Raw genomic sequence first — 13,798 nt, 5'->3', positions numbered from 1 at the left:
AACAAGTAACAATTATTTGTTCCTTTGGAAACAAGGCAAATACAACAAAATTTATATAACATGACAAAAATAACCCGTACTTGGACATCATTCATGATAACAAAGTAAAACTATTTTTACAGTTTTACTTGAGGATAATAGATGATTATAAAGTAAATATAATTTAATGTATGATTTATTATGCATGGTTTTTTTAACAAATTTACCTAGAATACCCGTACTCAAAAGTCATACAAGTATCTTAAAATTAATTGGATAAATTATCAAAATTATTTTTAACCATATGATAATTTTTGCTATTTTAACCGGTCCAAACTTGATAATTTATCAATTTTCGTATGCCATATTAGTCAGCATCTATTTATGTAAAAAAAATAATTGCTAAATACTACCATATGATATCACTCTGTTTGATAACGTATAAAATCACTTGTAAAGTTAAAATTTGTTTTAATCTTTATCCAATTAAATAACTTTACCTTTTTCTCTTTCCATTTCGGGTATCACTATTACCTTCACATCAATCTTCTTCATAAAACTCGTAACAGTAACAGAGTTTTCTTTTCTATTTTCTATTGAGTATTGACTGACTTCCTAATATGTATATATACACGTGCAAAAAATAAAAATTAGAGGGGCACAAAAGTAATTAAAGGAATGCCAAAAGAGAGCTAGTTGGGGTGGTAATGGGGCAAAGTTGAAAAGGGCAAAACAGGAAGTAGAAAGTACAACATAGAAGAAGCATACGTTCCCCTTCTTTGAGCTTTCTCTTATTGATTAAACTCATCGTTTTATTTTCCAAAGGAAAAAAGTTGATTAATTCACCAGCACAACCTCTCATCATAAAAAGTCATAAGAATGGCAAGACCGCTATAAAAACACCAAAAACAAAAGGTGGTAGATAGATTGATGATGCATGAGATGAGCCACAAGCACTCACACATATAAAATCTCTCTCTTCATCTTTCTCTTTCTCTTTCTCTTTCTCTGTCTCTTTAAACATACTGGCCACCTTCCCTTTCTGTAATCCTAATACCCTTCTTTGCCTTTTTTCAGATTTCAACTAAACCTCTCCTCTCTCTCTCTCTCTCTCTCTCGCCTTGGTTTCTACGCTCTCTCAACCACCACCTTTTTTTTCTTATCTCTCTATCACTCTCGCTCAGGTACATACAAAAAACGAATGACTTTTTTTTTTTTATTATTATCTTTGTGTAGTGACTACCTCTGCTTGTGCTTTTCATGGCTACGCATTCTTCTTCTTTGATGGGTGGTGGTTTTGTTTTGGCTTTGTGGGTTCTTCTTGATTTTTGTTTGGCTATCAAAGGTGGTAGGTTGGTGGGGTTGACTTAGTCTTCATGGAGGTAGACTAACAATTCTTTATCAAGAAACCACTTTTCGGCAATTTGTTTAGTTTAACATGAGTGTTATTCGGGTTTTGCTTTATACAATTTACCAACGTATTCTTGTTTTAATTAACTCTTGCTTTGCTTATAATTGTCACCTTGTTTCTGTATCCACAAAAAAGATTTAGCTTTTGACCCCAACTCAAGCGGGGTTGACTCAAAAAGATTCGTGAAATGTTTAGCGTACTGGTTGGTTCTTATTCTAATTCTATGTGGGAATGGTTGGTGTGGTATAGGTATCAATGATGTTGTTCGTTAAAACTGCATATTCAATCTAAGCTACAAGTAGGCTTTTGTTCAAATTTAATGGGATCTATTGTTAATTTTTCCTTGTGATTTTTTTTCTGATATAATGGGAGTGTTGTGTATTTTAGCTGCTTCGCTTGTAAATAAAAGCTGACACCCATAGATTGTCCTCTTTAAATGGAGATATTAGTTTAATAAAAAGTACATAGCTCACATTGTGAGAATTTTGATTATACCATGTCAAGTAAGATAAGGGGCCTTTGATGGAAAAACTTTTTTGCTTTTTCAGTTTTTCTTTTTGTAGGTTACATACTTCTCTGTTGTAAATCAGTTGCTTTCGAGTTTTAACAAAGTTCCTTTCAGGTTTTAATATGCATTGAACTGAAAAGGTTGCTCTTTTGACTAAGAGCTTGGGTTATGTTAGGCTAAGAAAACTGTTAAATTTCTCTCTCTCTTTTTTTTTTCAGCTGAATGACTTGAAAATACATTCTTCTAATCCTCTTTTCTAGGGCTACCGGCATTCTGTTTTTACTTTTCTTCTTTCTTTAACTATTACTTGTCATGCTACTTTCTATGATAATGTTTCTTGTTCCTATTCAGATTGTGGATTCATTTTTTAATAGTTTTAAGTTATAACTCTTTGCCATCTGAAATTTACTTTCAAATGTCTTCTTGTTTGTTCTGTCTCTGATGATCCTAGCCCCTAGGAGTGGACTGCTAGATGCTAAAGGACATCAACTAAAGCATTGTGTAATCTTAGAAATATTTAGGTCCATCATGGTGAGTTTAAGAAGGCGCAAGCTCATGGGACTCTGCTCTGGTAAGCATTTGTCAAAATGTGCCACTATACATCGTGTTGATTAAATGCTTCTACTATACCTTAGCAGTTTGCAAGACTATACACTTGTTGATACATGTAAAATGTGTTCTCTATATGTTGCACTATAAAAGATGATTCTTTTTAAGTAATCTACAATTTCTAAGAATGATATTCTCTCTTAGCTTGTATATCATGCTTGAATGATATTAATAACCAAATTTTCGTGTGCCTTTGCAGGAAAAAGTTCTTTTCTCGCTCCACTTCCTAGGAATACTGATAATGGTATTGCTTCTGAGACCCAGAATGCCAAATCTGTCAGTGTACATCCCATTTCATCAGATGATGCGAGTCAGTCACCGTGGGTAAGGGGTTATGATGTATAGCTATAATAACATGATCAGATAGGTCACTATTTACTTTGAAGGCCTTACTTTAAGCAATTTTTAGTATACATTGATATGACATACTGTTNTTTCAGTTTTTCTTTTTGTAGGTTACATACTTCTCTGTTGTAAATCAGTTGCTTTCGAGTTTTAACAAAGTTCCTTTCAGGTTTTAATAGGCATTGAACTGAAAAGGTTGCTCTTTTGACTAAGAGCTTGGGTTATGTTAGGCTAAGAAAACTGTTAAATTTCTCTCTCTCTTTTTTTTTTTTTTTTTTTTCAGCTGAATGACTTGAAAATACATTCTTCTAATCCTCTTTTCTAGGGCTACCGGCATTCTGTTTTTACTTTTCTTCTTTCTTTAACTATTACTTGTCATGCTACTTTCTATGATAATGTTTCTTGTTCCTATTCAGATTGTGGATTCATTTTTTAATAGTTTTAAGTTATAACTCTTTGCCATCTGAAATTTACTTTCAAATGTCTTCTTGTTTGTTCTGTCTCTGATGATCCTAGCCCCTAGGAGTGGACTGCTAGATGCTAAAGGACATCAACTAAAGCATTGTGTAATCTTAGAAATATTTAGGTCCATCATGGTGAGTTTAAGAAGGCGCAAGCTCATGGGACTCTGCTCTGGTAAGCATTTGTCAAAATGTGCCACTATACATCGTGTTGATTAAATGCTTCTACTATACCTTAGCAGTTTGCAAGACTATACACTTGTTGATACATGTAAAATGTGTTCTCTATATGTTGCACTATAAAAGATGATTCTTTTTAAGTAATCTACAATTTCTAAGAATGATATTCTCTCTTAGCTTGTATATCATGCTTGAATGATATTAATAACCAAATTTTCGTGTGCCTTTGCAGGAAAAAGTTCTTTTCTCGCTCCACTTCCTAGGAATACTGATAATGGTATTGCTTCTGAGACCCTGAACGCCAAATCTGTCAGTGTACATCCCATTTCATCGGATGATGCGAGTCAGTCACCGTGGGTAAGGGGTTATGATGTATAGCTATAATAACATGATCAGATAGGTCACTATTTACTTTGAAGGCCTTACTTTAAGCAATTTTTAGTATACATTGATATGACATACTTCTGACCATTTCATTTTTAGAATTAAAGATCATGGTATTTTTGCAGTTTTGTACATTATATAGCTTGTTGCCAGGGCTATCAAAGCTCTAAATTGTGTTGTTGTGTAGAAAGGAAAAACAGAAAAATAGCCTTCCATAGTTGCTTATACCAGGTTTCTTTCCAGAGAGAATCTTTCTTTTAGATATTTGGTTATATAACTAATGGGGAAGGCCATCTCCCAAGTTATGCAAAATTTGCTGTGTTGCGAAATATACAAAAAATTGATACTCAAATCATTAGATGATAACTATCATACCTTAAACTGCTCCTTTTTAAAATTGATCACTTCCTTTTTATCTTTATGTGGGAATTAGTTTATGCCTAAGTGCTAAAAGTGCATTATTCTGTGAAAAGGTTTTGATGTTTGTGTACTTAAAGCTATGTAATGTATTGCAAAATGTGGCTTTGCTATATGGAAGGGAACTAAGGGATCTTGTCTATGGGAAAAAATAAGGAGTTCGATCTTTGAGTGCTCCATATTTGATATCCAATAAATTAACTTCACCAAACAATATTTTCCTGATGAAGGAAATAGGTAAGATCTATGGCAATGGTTTTCTCTTTTCTCATATCTTGCATATTTGCATTTTCGGTTTACACTTCAATTTAGAGGAGGGGAAGTCCAATGTCATTTGGTAAGAGTGAAATTCTAGATATAATAATTGCCCTACAGGTTGACATTTGGTCAACCAATTGTAGACTAGGACATCCATTTCTGTCCAAGAAAAGTCTATTTGGATAATCTGATTTTCATAGCTGGAATCACACAGCTGGTAGGAGTTGTCCACCCCTATGGTTCTGGTAGTGCCTCTTGACTTGGCATATTGGCCAACCCTTGTCTTAATTTATGCTAGGTTTGACTCTGAAGGTAACAGATGCCTGTTTTTGAAAAGTCTGCTTATTGTTTGGCAAACAAACTTGAGATTCTGGANATAAACTGTAAAATCTGTGCCTTGATTTTGGGTTCTAAGGAACGATCCGTGGTTGTAAATTTTTTGTTTTCCGCTGCACAACCGGGTCGTTACCTAACACCCAGGTCGTTAGAATGATGGTTGTCAGGTCGTTTGGGCAAAGAATTGCGCGAGGTCGTGTTCGCATAAGGTCCTGTCCCGAGCTTTTTCCATTCAGGTCGAAACAACCAAAACCTCCAATCACGGCATGACTTAGTTTCCAAAGTTCGATCCTCAAACCTTAAAAACTAGGGGACTTCTGTTATGCTCGGGAAATAAAGGGTTGACATGGAGTCACGTGACGAGACGTGGCCTGCTCTCGTCAAAATGGTAAGCGCACGTCAGGCTTGCCATGCACCCTGGAGCTCCCACATGTCCGCTTACCTGCTCCAAATCGCGTAAAATCAGCTTGGGAAGTGGGTAATGGGACGTAAAGCTTGATTATGTTCTGACAATCACACCAACCCAAGGATTTAATGATGATTACACGCATTCGGCTGGGTATAAGAAGAAGAAGACCCCTTCATTAAGGGGATTCGATCATTTTGACATTTAATATCTCTCTCAAAAAGGCTTTGTATTTTACTTTTCAATCATTTGTAAGTCAGTCCGCTTTAGCGACCTGACCCACCATATTAATACAAATCAGTGGATGTAGGATTTGCTACCTTAGCATCCGAACCACTTTAAAAGCTCTCATTGCATTTATTTCCTTTTTATTCTCAATCACGTGTACTTCTTGATCAATCAACGTTGTGCACGTGTCGGTTGGTTGGTGTCTAAACTCACGCATCAACAGTGATTTTTTTGAAAGGGAGTTTATTCAAAATTTTGTAGAATCTTTCTGAAATGTTTTCATATTTGTTAATTTTGTATTTTGTTTTAATATTTTTTGAAATTAAAAGTAGGTTAAATGAGATTGAAAAGAAAAGAAGGGTTCTATATGTTTTTTACAGTCAACTAACAGGGAGGACATTGTTAGTGAGAACTTCTTTTGGATGAATATGAAAATTTTCTCACATAATCCATCCACCACCACCTTAGCATTACTACCTTCTTATTCTTCTAAACTACAGATAGCAAATTGTTCCGGACCGTGAATTTCTTCGATAATCCATTTGAAGGAGATGGCCCTCACTGGAAATAAAGAATTTGACTTGGATTAGTTGAACGCAAATAGGTAAGATCTATGCCAATGGTTTTCTCTTTTCTCATATCTTGCATATTTGCATTTTCGATTTCCCCTTCAATTTAGAGGAGGGGGAGTCCAATGTCATTTGGTAAGAGTGAAATTCTAGATATAATAAGTGCCCTACAGGTTGACATTTGGTCGATCAATTGCAGACTAGGACATCCATTTCTGTCCAAGAAAAGTCTATTAGGATAATGTGATTTTCATAGCTGGAATCACACAGCTGGTAGGAGTTGTCCACCCCTAGGGTTCTGGTTGTGCCTCTTGACTTGGCATATCTTAATTTATGCTAGGTTTGACTCTGAAGGTAATATATGCCTGTTTTTAAAAAGTCTGCTTATTGTTTGACAAACAAACTAGAGATTCTAGATTCATAATCCCTCATTTTCTGCTCCCTGGGTTTGATTTTATGGTACATGATGAAAAGACATGAACTAAATGCATGTTCTCCTTAATAAATGCATTAAAGAAGTTCAATTACTTCTTTAAGTAAGAACTTACGTATTGCAAATATCTGAAGTTTATATGTTCTCGTTTCCATAATTTGTTTCTAAACTTTTATATTATTCGATGCTATTTCCAGAAAACCATTGCCAAATTAGGACCTCTGTCATCCAATGTATCTGGTTCAAGCTCACCAGAAGAAAAACCAAAAGTACAGCATATTGAAAAAGAACAACATATTCAATCATTCTCAGGTTTGTCAGTTTAGACATTTTTTCTTGATCTTGGTATTTAGTTATAGCCAAATGGGCACAAGTTTATATCTTCCGAGGAACCACTAATCTCAAAGCTTAAAGCATATGGAATGGTCATTTTTATACACAGGCCCAATTTGTTTTATATGGTTATTTGAATATTAAATTCATGGAATGCCGATTGCCTGATCTCTTTATTAACTTACGTTTTAATATCATATTAATGCCCAAAGTTTCAGTCCATTAAAGGACACCCAATAGTTGCTAAACTTTAATACTAGCTCCCAAAAAGTGAGAAACTTTTCAGTTTCCAACAGTTCATTATTTTTCGTTAAATATGATATTGATGACACTTGCTGGTGTGTCTCTCTCTTGTTCTCTCTCTTTTATAAAGACATAAATAATTCTATTTTTCTTTACATTTTCAATTTTTAATTATAATAAATTTCATTTGCTGGATGAGAAATCGGGGAAAGTTCAAAAGGAAAATAGTGCTAAAGTTGGCACCATAAAGGAAATGCCCATAAATTAGGCCTCTTCTTCACATCATCTGACTCTGATCAGGTAGGAACTGTTGGTTTTACAATCTGAGCTTGCACTCACTGATTGTGCTGCAAGTAATAGTACGATGAGAAAAGTGAGAAATCTCGTGCATCAGAGTTATTAAGTGATACCTTTATTCTGATTCCTAAATCTTGAAGCAACCAGAAGCAAATCCTGAATGCAATCATTGATTTTGAGTTGTTCATGAGGACAGTTTTAAAATTTGTATGCTTTATGGAGCCAAAGACCAAAGTAATTTATAAAAGATCTAGTCAGTGACCCACAAATTAAGATCTCATACAGAGTTGATTAGGAGTTGATGCTCACTCTCTGGGTCTTAATGCAGTATCTGCTAATGATCACAAAATATTTCTGTGATTTGATAAAATCTATGATCTTTCGCTGAAATTTAGCTAAAAATGGAGAACTCACTCTATATTACTCTTTCATGGTCTTTGTGCTCCAGTTGATTGTCCTTGACAAATGAAACAAAAGTAGCTCTTTGATAAAAGTTCATAAGTTATGAGTGACATAATTAATGTCAAAAGTTTGGCTGTCTGTTTTTATGTCATACAGCTGTGATCTGTCATTTTTTTGTGAATCATCTGAGATGTGTATTTGTGTTAGACTGACTTGAGTCTCCTACAATAGTTGGAAAACCATTTTGTTTTTCTGGCTTTCCAATTCATGAGGGCCTTGTGGCTTTAACAATTTTATCTCTTGGAGGACATGTCCATCAGTTCAGCTTATGGCTCATTTTGCTTTTAGTCTTGCGTGCGTTGCATATTCATCTACAATTTATTTATTTATTTGTGGATTATGTGAGAAAAGGATTCTGATATTTCTTGGAACCAATTTCACACTATGAAATTTGTAGATACCCTTGTGAACATATCTGTTGGGTTCCTCTCTGTGCTGCGTCATTTTGACTAAGGCTTCTGCATGGTTTTTATTGGATAAGTTCCCGTTTGCTCTTATTTAAAATATGTTTAGATAAAGTCCACCCATGATGAAGGGACGTGAGAAGTGGAAACTGCCAAAGGCAGTTTCTCACGAACCGTTCCCATATAAAAGAAAAACTTTTCTTCTTAAAAAAGGTTACTAACTGTCACTCTCAAAAAACAAAAAAGAAAATACACTCTCTCTCTCTAGAATTTGGTAAAGAGAATTTCACTTCGTGGTTTTTCTTCCAGATTACCTTTGTTGCTTCAGAGATAAGGAAAGGAGGTATTTATGTTGTGTTAATTCATTGTAGTTCATTTATATACAAATGTGATTGCAATGGTGACTATGATCTTGGGATTATGTTAGGATATATGTTATTCTATTTAATTTCCAACAGTTTTTTTATTCATAGGGCTACCAATCAAACGCAGAAAGAGACATAGGAGGAAGCAAATTCAAAATCAAGAACCATGTCTAATGAGAGGTGTCTGCTTCAAAAATATGAAATGGCAAGCAGCAATTAAAGTGGACAAGAAACAAATCCACTTGGGAATTGTTGGTTCACAAGAGGTGGCTGCTCGTTTGTATGACAGGTAATATATTGAACTCCAAGCTCATAATGATTAATGTTGCTGTACAAAAAGTACAATTGATGTGGTTAAATATCAAATTTCTCTCTGCCATTCACATGTCACTGATTTTATTTAGGCAAGTGTAGTCCTCATCAAGCATATCTCCGTGGTGCACACATGCATACATGTACATGTAGATAGATATTTTTTTGTGTGTGTTAGTTGATGTGCATGACTTTTTCTTTACTACTTTTCAGTAAGAGATTTATTGTTATTTCTAAGGAAGCAAGAGGATAATAATTTTTTTCATCCTTTATAATAATATAAGATCCGGGTATTCTTGCACAAGAATCAAGTGTTATTCCTGATAGAATTCTAAGTCTGAAATGAACAGGATAGATACACTGATCTGAATTTAGAAACAATAACCCAAATGTTTAAATTTGGTTACAATTTTGGCTATGTCTCTAGTCTCTACCTAGAGCTGCTATTTTGTCGGATGAATTGAAAGCATATTGTTATTAGCAGCACCAGCTCTGGTGCCCTGTGTATGAACTTGTCCTAACTTTATACTTAAGAGGTCATTAATGTATCATTGGCCTTTGTTGCAACGCCAAGTGGGGGTCACCCTCATGTGAGATCATTCCAATTAACACATTGAAATTGTATGTATCAAAACGGTTGTACGCTATGTTTTTGGTAGGATGTATTAGTAGACAGATAAACTTATCGGTTGTTCTGCATGGCTGCAGGGCTGCTTTCATGTGTGGGAGGGAACCCAACTTTGAGCTCTCTGAAGAGGAGAAGCAAGAGCTTAGGCAGTTCAAGTGGGACGAATTCTTGGCGTTCACTCGCCGTTCAATTACTCATAAAAGTAAGGTTATTCATCCTAGGAAACATTGAGCTTATCAAAATTTTCATACATTGATGTATTAATGATTTGGCTCTGGTAATATTTTCAGAGTACAAGAGAAGACTTGGGGCAGGGCCGCATAAGAGGTCTGAGTCTCCATTCGAAAATGGTGACTGGGACATTAAGCAAGGAGTGGATGGCTTCTCAGGGTCAGAAGATGGAGGGCCAGACTCATCAGCCTGATCTTGAAAATAATGTTATGAGAATGAGGCTGAATAATTCTAACAGTTCACATGTAGCTGAGTAGCCTCCAATTTTTTCAGCGTATAAAAGGCCCCTATTAGGGCAAATCAAGGCAATCTCAAAGTCATTTGGAAAGCAAGAGATTTACAGCCTTAATTGCAATAATTAGTTTAAAGTATTAGATAGTCTATTAGTCTTACTGATGAACCGTCAATTCTTAGGGCAACAGAAACATGCAAAGCTATACTCAGTTCATGAAATTGTAACTCCTGCGCCGTACGTGTACCTCAAATTGCTTGAGCAAATTGGTTGCAAAGGAGAAATTTTTCCTTTCAGGAAATTAATCTAAATTTAGCCATCTCCCTGGGCTTAGTTGATATAATTCAAAGGCTTTACTTTGCTGGTTTACTGGACTGAATTCGTCAGAATTTTTATTTTTAATTAAATTATATCTTCGCTTTGAAATTACAGAAAAAGACCTTTATAAAATTAACCCGATTTCCCCTTATGTTTTCTTTGACCTTAGAGAACTTTGTAACAATCTGGAAACTGAAGTCACGTTTAAGTAATACCCAAGATTCAAAAAATGATTATTTAATTGACAGGAACTTATAAATATACCTTAGAATTGGACCGTGACGAGTTTGCACAACTATGAAATTAGTAAATAATAATAGAAGTTTAAAAATAAATTAAATATATGTTTCAAAACTGTAATTCTTTGTTAGATTCTTCCCAAGTTTTTCCTAGTTTCCCATTAAAACCGAAATTGGATAAAGTCAAAGAGGATAATTTAGGAATAAATATAATACTCTTTAAAAACTATGTTTAGTTAATTAAAAGTGGGTCAAGCTATAAATATAATAGCTTAATTCGAGACATTAATTTATAAAGTAATGATGTGACACATAAAATAAATTATTTGTAATTTCTCATTTGTCAATTGTTGGAAAAATTTAAGTCACCATTTTTAGTAAAAAAATTAAGCTATTATTGATTTATAGTTTGACCATTGAAGATGAGGTTCGTGTTTCATATGAACTAATTAAGATCTCAGATTTATTGGTTTGGGCTGGAGTCCAAAAGCTTAGACAGATCAGAACATAAAATAATAATGGACCCGCATTCGGCCCATCACCGATTCACCGCTTAATACCTTCTGGTAAAACACACGACCCATTTCACTTCCTTGTTGCGTCTGCTCCAGCTCCACACACCAAAACTAAAAGTACTTACAAACAAAAACAGAACAAACGAAAGATCGAATGTCTTCAAAGCACCAAGAAGGAGAGCCCCCATCACCGTCACCGTCATATTCACCGTCGTCGTCATCTGACGGATGGAAGGAACGAATCTTCATTCCTACCGTCCTCGCAGGTCTGTCTTGTTTTTTCAACTCAACGTTTTGGTAATTTATAAATTCATTGTTAAAAATTTAGGAATTGTGTTTGTTTGGCAGGGATTGCCGGCGCAGGATATGGCTTAATATCAAACCATCGAAAAGTTCACGGCCTAGCTAATATTTCTTCTACTTACGCCACTAATTTTTCCATCGTTACCGCTTGTTATTGCGGTAAACCTCATCTCACCTTGTGTTTTACAACTGATTGTATTGGATCGGATTATCACTCTCTATCTTAACGTATTCATTATTATAATGTTCCATTGATACTGAATTGCAAATTAATTTAAGTAGAAATGTTAAGAACATCTATAGAGCATATTTAGTTTGGTTTCATGTTAGTTAAAGCTTATACCATAACCTCTTTCTTTGGTTTTTAATTACAGTTATATCATAATCTTTTTAAATTAGGTTTTATTTCTTTGCTTAACATATTTATCTAATATTGATTATACAAGAAGTACCTCGGTTTTCAAGAATTTGTACTTCATGGTTGCAGTAAGATTTCATGTCATCGGTGGACTCTCATCATTATTGTGCTATATAAAATACTTTGTAGTTCGTTATTTGATCATTTGTAACTTCTTTTCAATCTTGACAAATACAAGTAACATGTGTTTTACTGTTTAATTTGTGCATCGTTGACTTCTACTGCTATCGACAAGTTGTTTCATGAATCATGATTTCTAACTTATTTTCAATCTCTATCCTGATTTATCATATCTTTTAATTTCTGATTAAAAAGGCAAAAGGAAGACTATGGAAAAGATTGGCATATTTTTCTGCAACTGTAAGCAGTAAAAAGTAAAAATAGGCCATTGTTGGCATAGTGGAGAGCAAAGGGTTAAACCAATAGGTCATTGGCCAACTCTTATATATTATTATTATATAAATAACTATTTATTTAACGTCTTTTCCATCGGCTTAAGTGATGTGAAGGAAAGCAACTTTTTTCATTACCTTACAGACACATGCAGGAGTTTAGGGGTAGCATCCTTGGCTTGAATTTTGTATGGTTTTATATGAAAATAGGGTACTTATTAGGGCCTCTTTCTTTACCATGACGCATCCATATTCTGTCTTGAATTGGCAAGTGAGGTAAGACAAGAGCATTGGCAATGGAGTTGCTGATAAATAGGTCTAAAATTTTGTTGTAGGACCAGTTTAAGATTTTCTCTATGATTTGTTTAAATTAGAAATGTAATGGTTTCTTTAATTTCACAGGAGCACGTGAATTTGTAAGAGCAAGTCGAAAAACAGGACCTGATGATCTATTGAACTCTGCAATTGCTGGCTTTGGTAGCGGTACCCTTCTTGGGCGTCTTCAAGGTGAAATTTTATGGCTCTATCTCATTTGTTTGTGCGTGCTGGCATGTGTTCGTGCCTAGGTATGTATTTTCCAGTAGTCATTAATTTAATTTCTCATGCAAAAACACTTATTGGTGAGATTTGCATTCCTTGTTTTGTATGGGATCCATTATAATTAAGGTAACTAGACATTTGCTCTTTTTCAAATCCTTTTTATGCTGAGAATTCTATATTTGACAGAGCTGCGTGATAGCTCATACCAAGGATTCAAGCTGAAATTGAACTACAACTAAAATTGCTATGCCCGAATTTCACCTTGAAGGCTATATTTTTGTTCTCTTGTATTTTTCTGTATCTTGAATTTTCATGATCCTTGATTCCTGTAGTAGTTAAAATTTCTGTTTGATGGCATTTTAGGTGGTCAAGCTGGTGCAATCCGTTACTCACTCATCTTTGCTGTTGTGGGGACAACAATGGATTATGCTACTCTCAAACTAAAACCACTGTTAAGGAATTTTCAAGAATCACAGAAGAAAGGCGATTGGTTGACGTTGCCAGATTGGTCTCCAATTCAAGTTCTTGATGAGGAAGCCCTTGCTGAAAAACAAGCTCAGGAACAAAAACTTTTTGCACAACGAGCACTTGGTAAACTAAACAAAGAAAAATCTTGATAATGTGCTTCTTTTCATATAAAAATTTTGCATCATCTTATCTGCTGAAAATAATGTTTTGGGTTCTTTTGTCAGCTGCTAGAGTGAACTTTGAAATTAACAGGATCTATGTTTTGGTTGCCCCTTTGTTTACACTTTACTGTTAGGATCTATGAGGTACTCGGGAAACCCAAAAACTTTAAACCTGATAATTATTGAAATTAGTTTTTACGATTTGAAAATCTTCTATTTGAAGGTCAATGGAACATTAAATAATTTACTGAAACTTTGAGCTTTAGCTAATGGTTGGAAGTAGTATTTGATTGAATTACACCAGCAGGAGGGCCATTAGAGTGAACTTTGTTTTCATGTTGTCAGTTCATTGTCAGATTTATTGGTTAAGGTGTCAGAAACGACATCTCTGTCTGGAAAAAGATTTGTACTTC

At 34.6% G+C, this 13,798-nt stretch overlaps 2 protein-coding genes across 3 annotated transcripts; both read left to right on the top strand.

Moving 5' to 3' along the window:
• The first annotated feature begins 810 nt into the window (after nt 1–810).
• On the top strand, nt 811–10,411 carry LOC116144199 (ethylene-responsive transcription factor-like protein At4g13040). The gene is made up of 10 exons (XM_031429647.1): nt 811–1,163; nt 2,350–2,469; nt 2,707–2,846; nt 2,963–3,021; nt 3,439–3,488; nt 3,726–3,850; nt 6,659–6,836; nt 8,737–8,917; nt 9,649–9,770; nt 9,859–10,411. The coding sequence occupies exons 2-10, from the start codon at nt 2,427–2,429 to the stop codon at nt 9,990–9,992; spliced, it is 1,032 nt and encodes a 343-aa protein (XP_031285507.1). The 5' UTR covers nt 811–1,163; nt 2,350–2,426; the 3' UTR covers nt 9,993–10,411.
• Nucleotides 10,412–11,167: 756 nt separating this feature from the next.
• On the top strand, nt 11,168–13,650 carry LOC116144231. 2 transcript variants are annotated; one of them, XM_031429684.1, is made up of 5 exons: nt 11,168–11,369; nt 11,452–11,565; nt 12,619–12,723; nt 13,120–13,347; nt 13,449–13,650. In XM_031429684.1, the coding sequence occupies exons 1-5, from the start codon at nt 11,258–11,260 to the stop codon at nt 13,517–13,519; spliced, it is 630 nt and encodes a 209-aa protein (XP_031285544.1). In that variant the 5' UTR covers nt 11,168–11,257; the 3' UTR covers nt 13,520–13,650. The 2 variants fall into 2 exon arrangements, with proteins under 2 accessions (XP_031285544.1, XP_031285545.1); XM_031429685.1 differs by having other exon boundaries at nt 11,169–11,369; nt 13,120–13,650.
• Nucleotides 13,651–13,798: the final 148 nt, after the last annotated feature.

This window comes from Pistacia vera, unplaced genomic scaffold, assembly GCF_008641045.1.
Source record: "Pistacia vera cultivar Batoury unplaced genomic scaffold, PisVer_v2 Contig44, whole genome shotgun sequence".
NCBI lineage: Eukaryota > Viridiplantae > Streptophyta > Magnoliopsida > Sapindales > Anacardiaceae > Pistacia > Pistacia vera.
The sequence above is the reverse complement of the archived record's forward strand: the minus strand, read 5'-3'. Positions and strand labels throughout refer to the sequence as shown.

Coding starts and splice junctions, on each gene's coding strand:
- LOC116144199 (XM_031429647.1), top strand. CDS start 2,427: ATGGTGAGTTTAAGAAGGCGCAAGCTCATGGGACTCTGCTCTG. Junction 3,489..3,725: donor GCTCATGGGACTCTGCTCTG/GTAAGCATTTGT, acceptor GTGCCTTTGCAG/GAAAAAGTTCTTTTCTCGCT. Junction 3,851..6,658: donor ATGCGAGTCAGTCACCGTGG/GTAAGGGGTTAT, acceptor AAATATCTGAAG/TTTATATGTTCTCGTTTCCA.
- LOC116144231 (XM_031429684.1), top strand. CDS start 11,258: ATGTCTTCAAAGCACCAAGAAGGAGAGCCCCCATCACCGTCACCGTCA. Junction 11,566..12,618: donor CGTTACCGCTTGTTATTGCG/GTAAACCTCATC, acceptor TTAATTTCACAG/GAGCACGTGAATTTGTAAGA. Junction 13,348..13,448: donor TTTTGCACAACGAGCACTTG/GTAAACTAAACA, acceptor TTCTTTTGTCAG/CTGCTAGAGTGAACTTTGAA.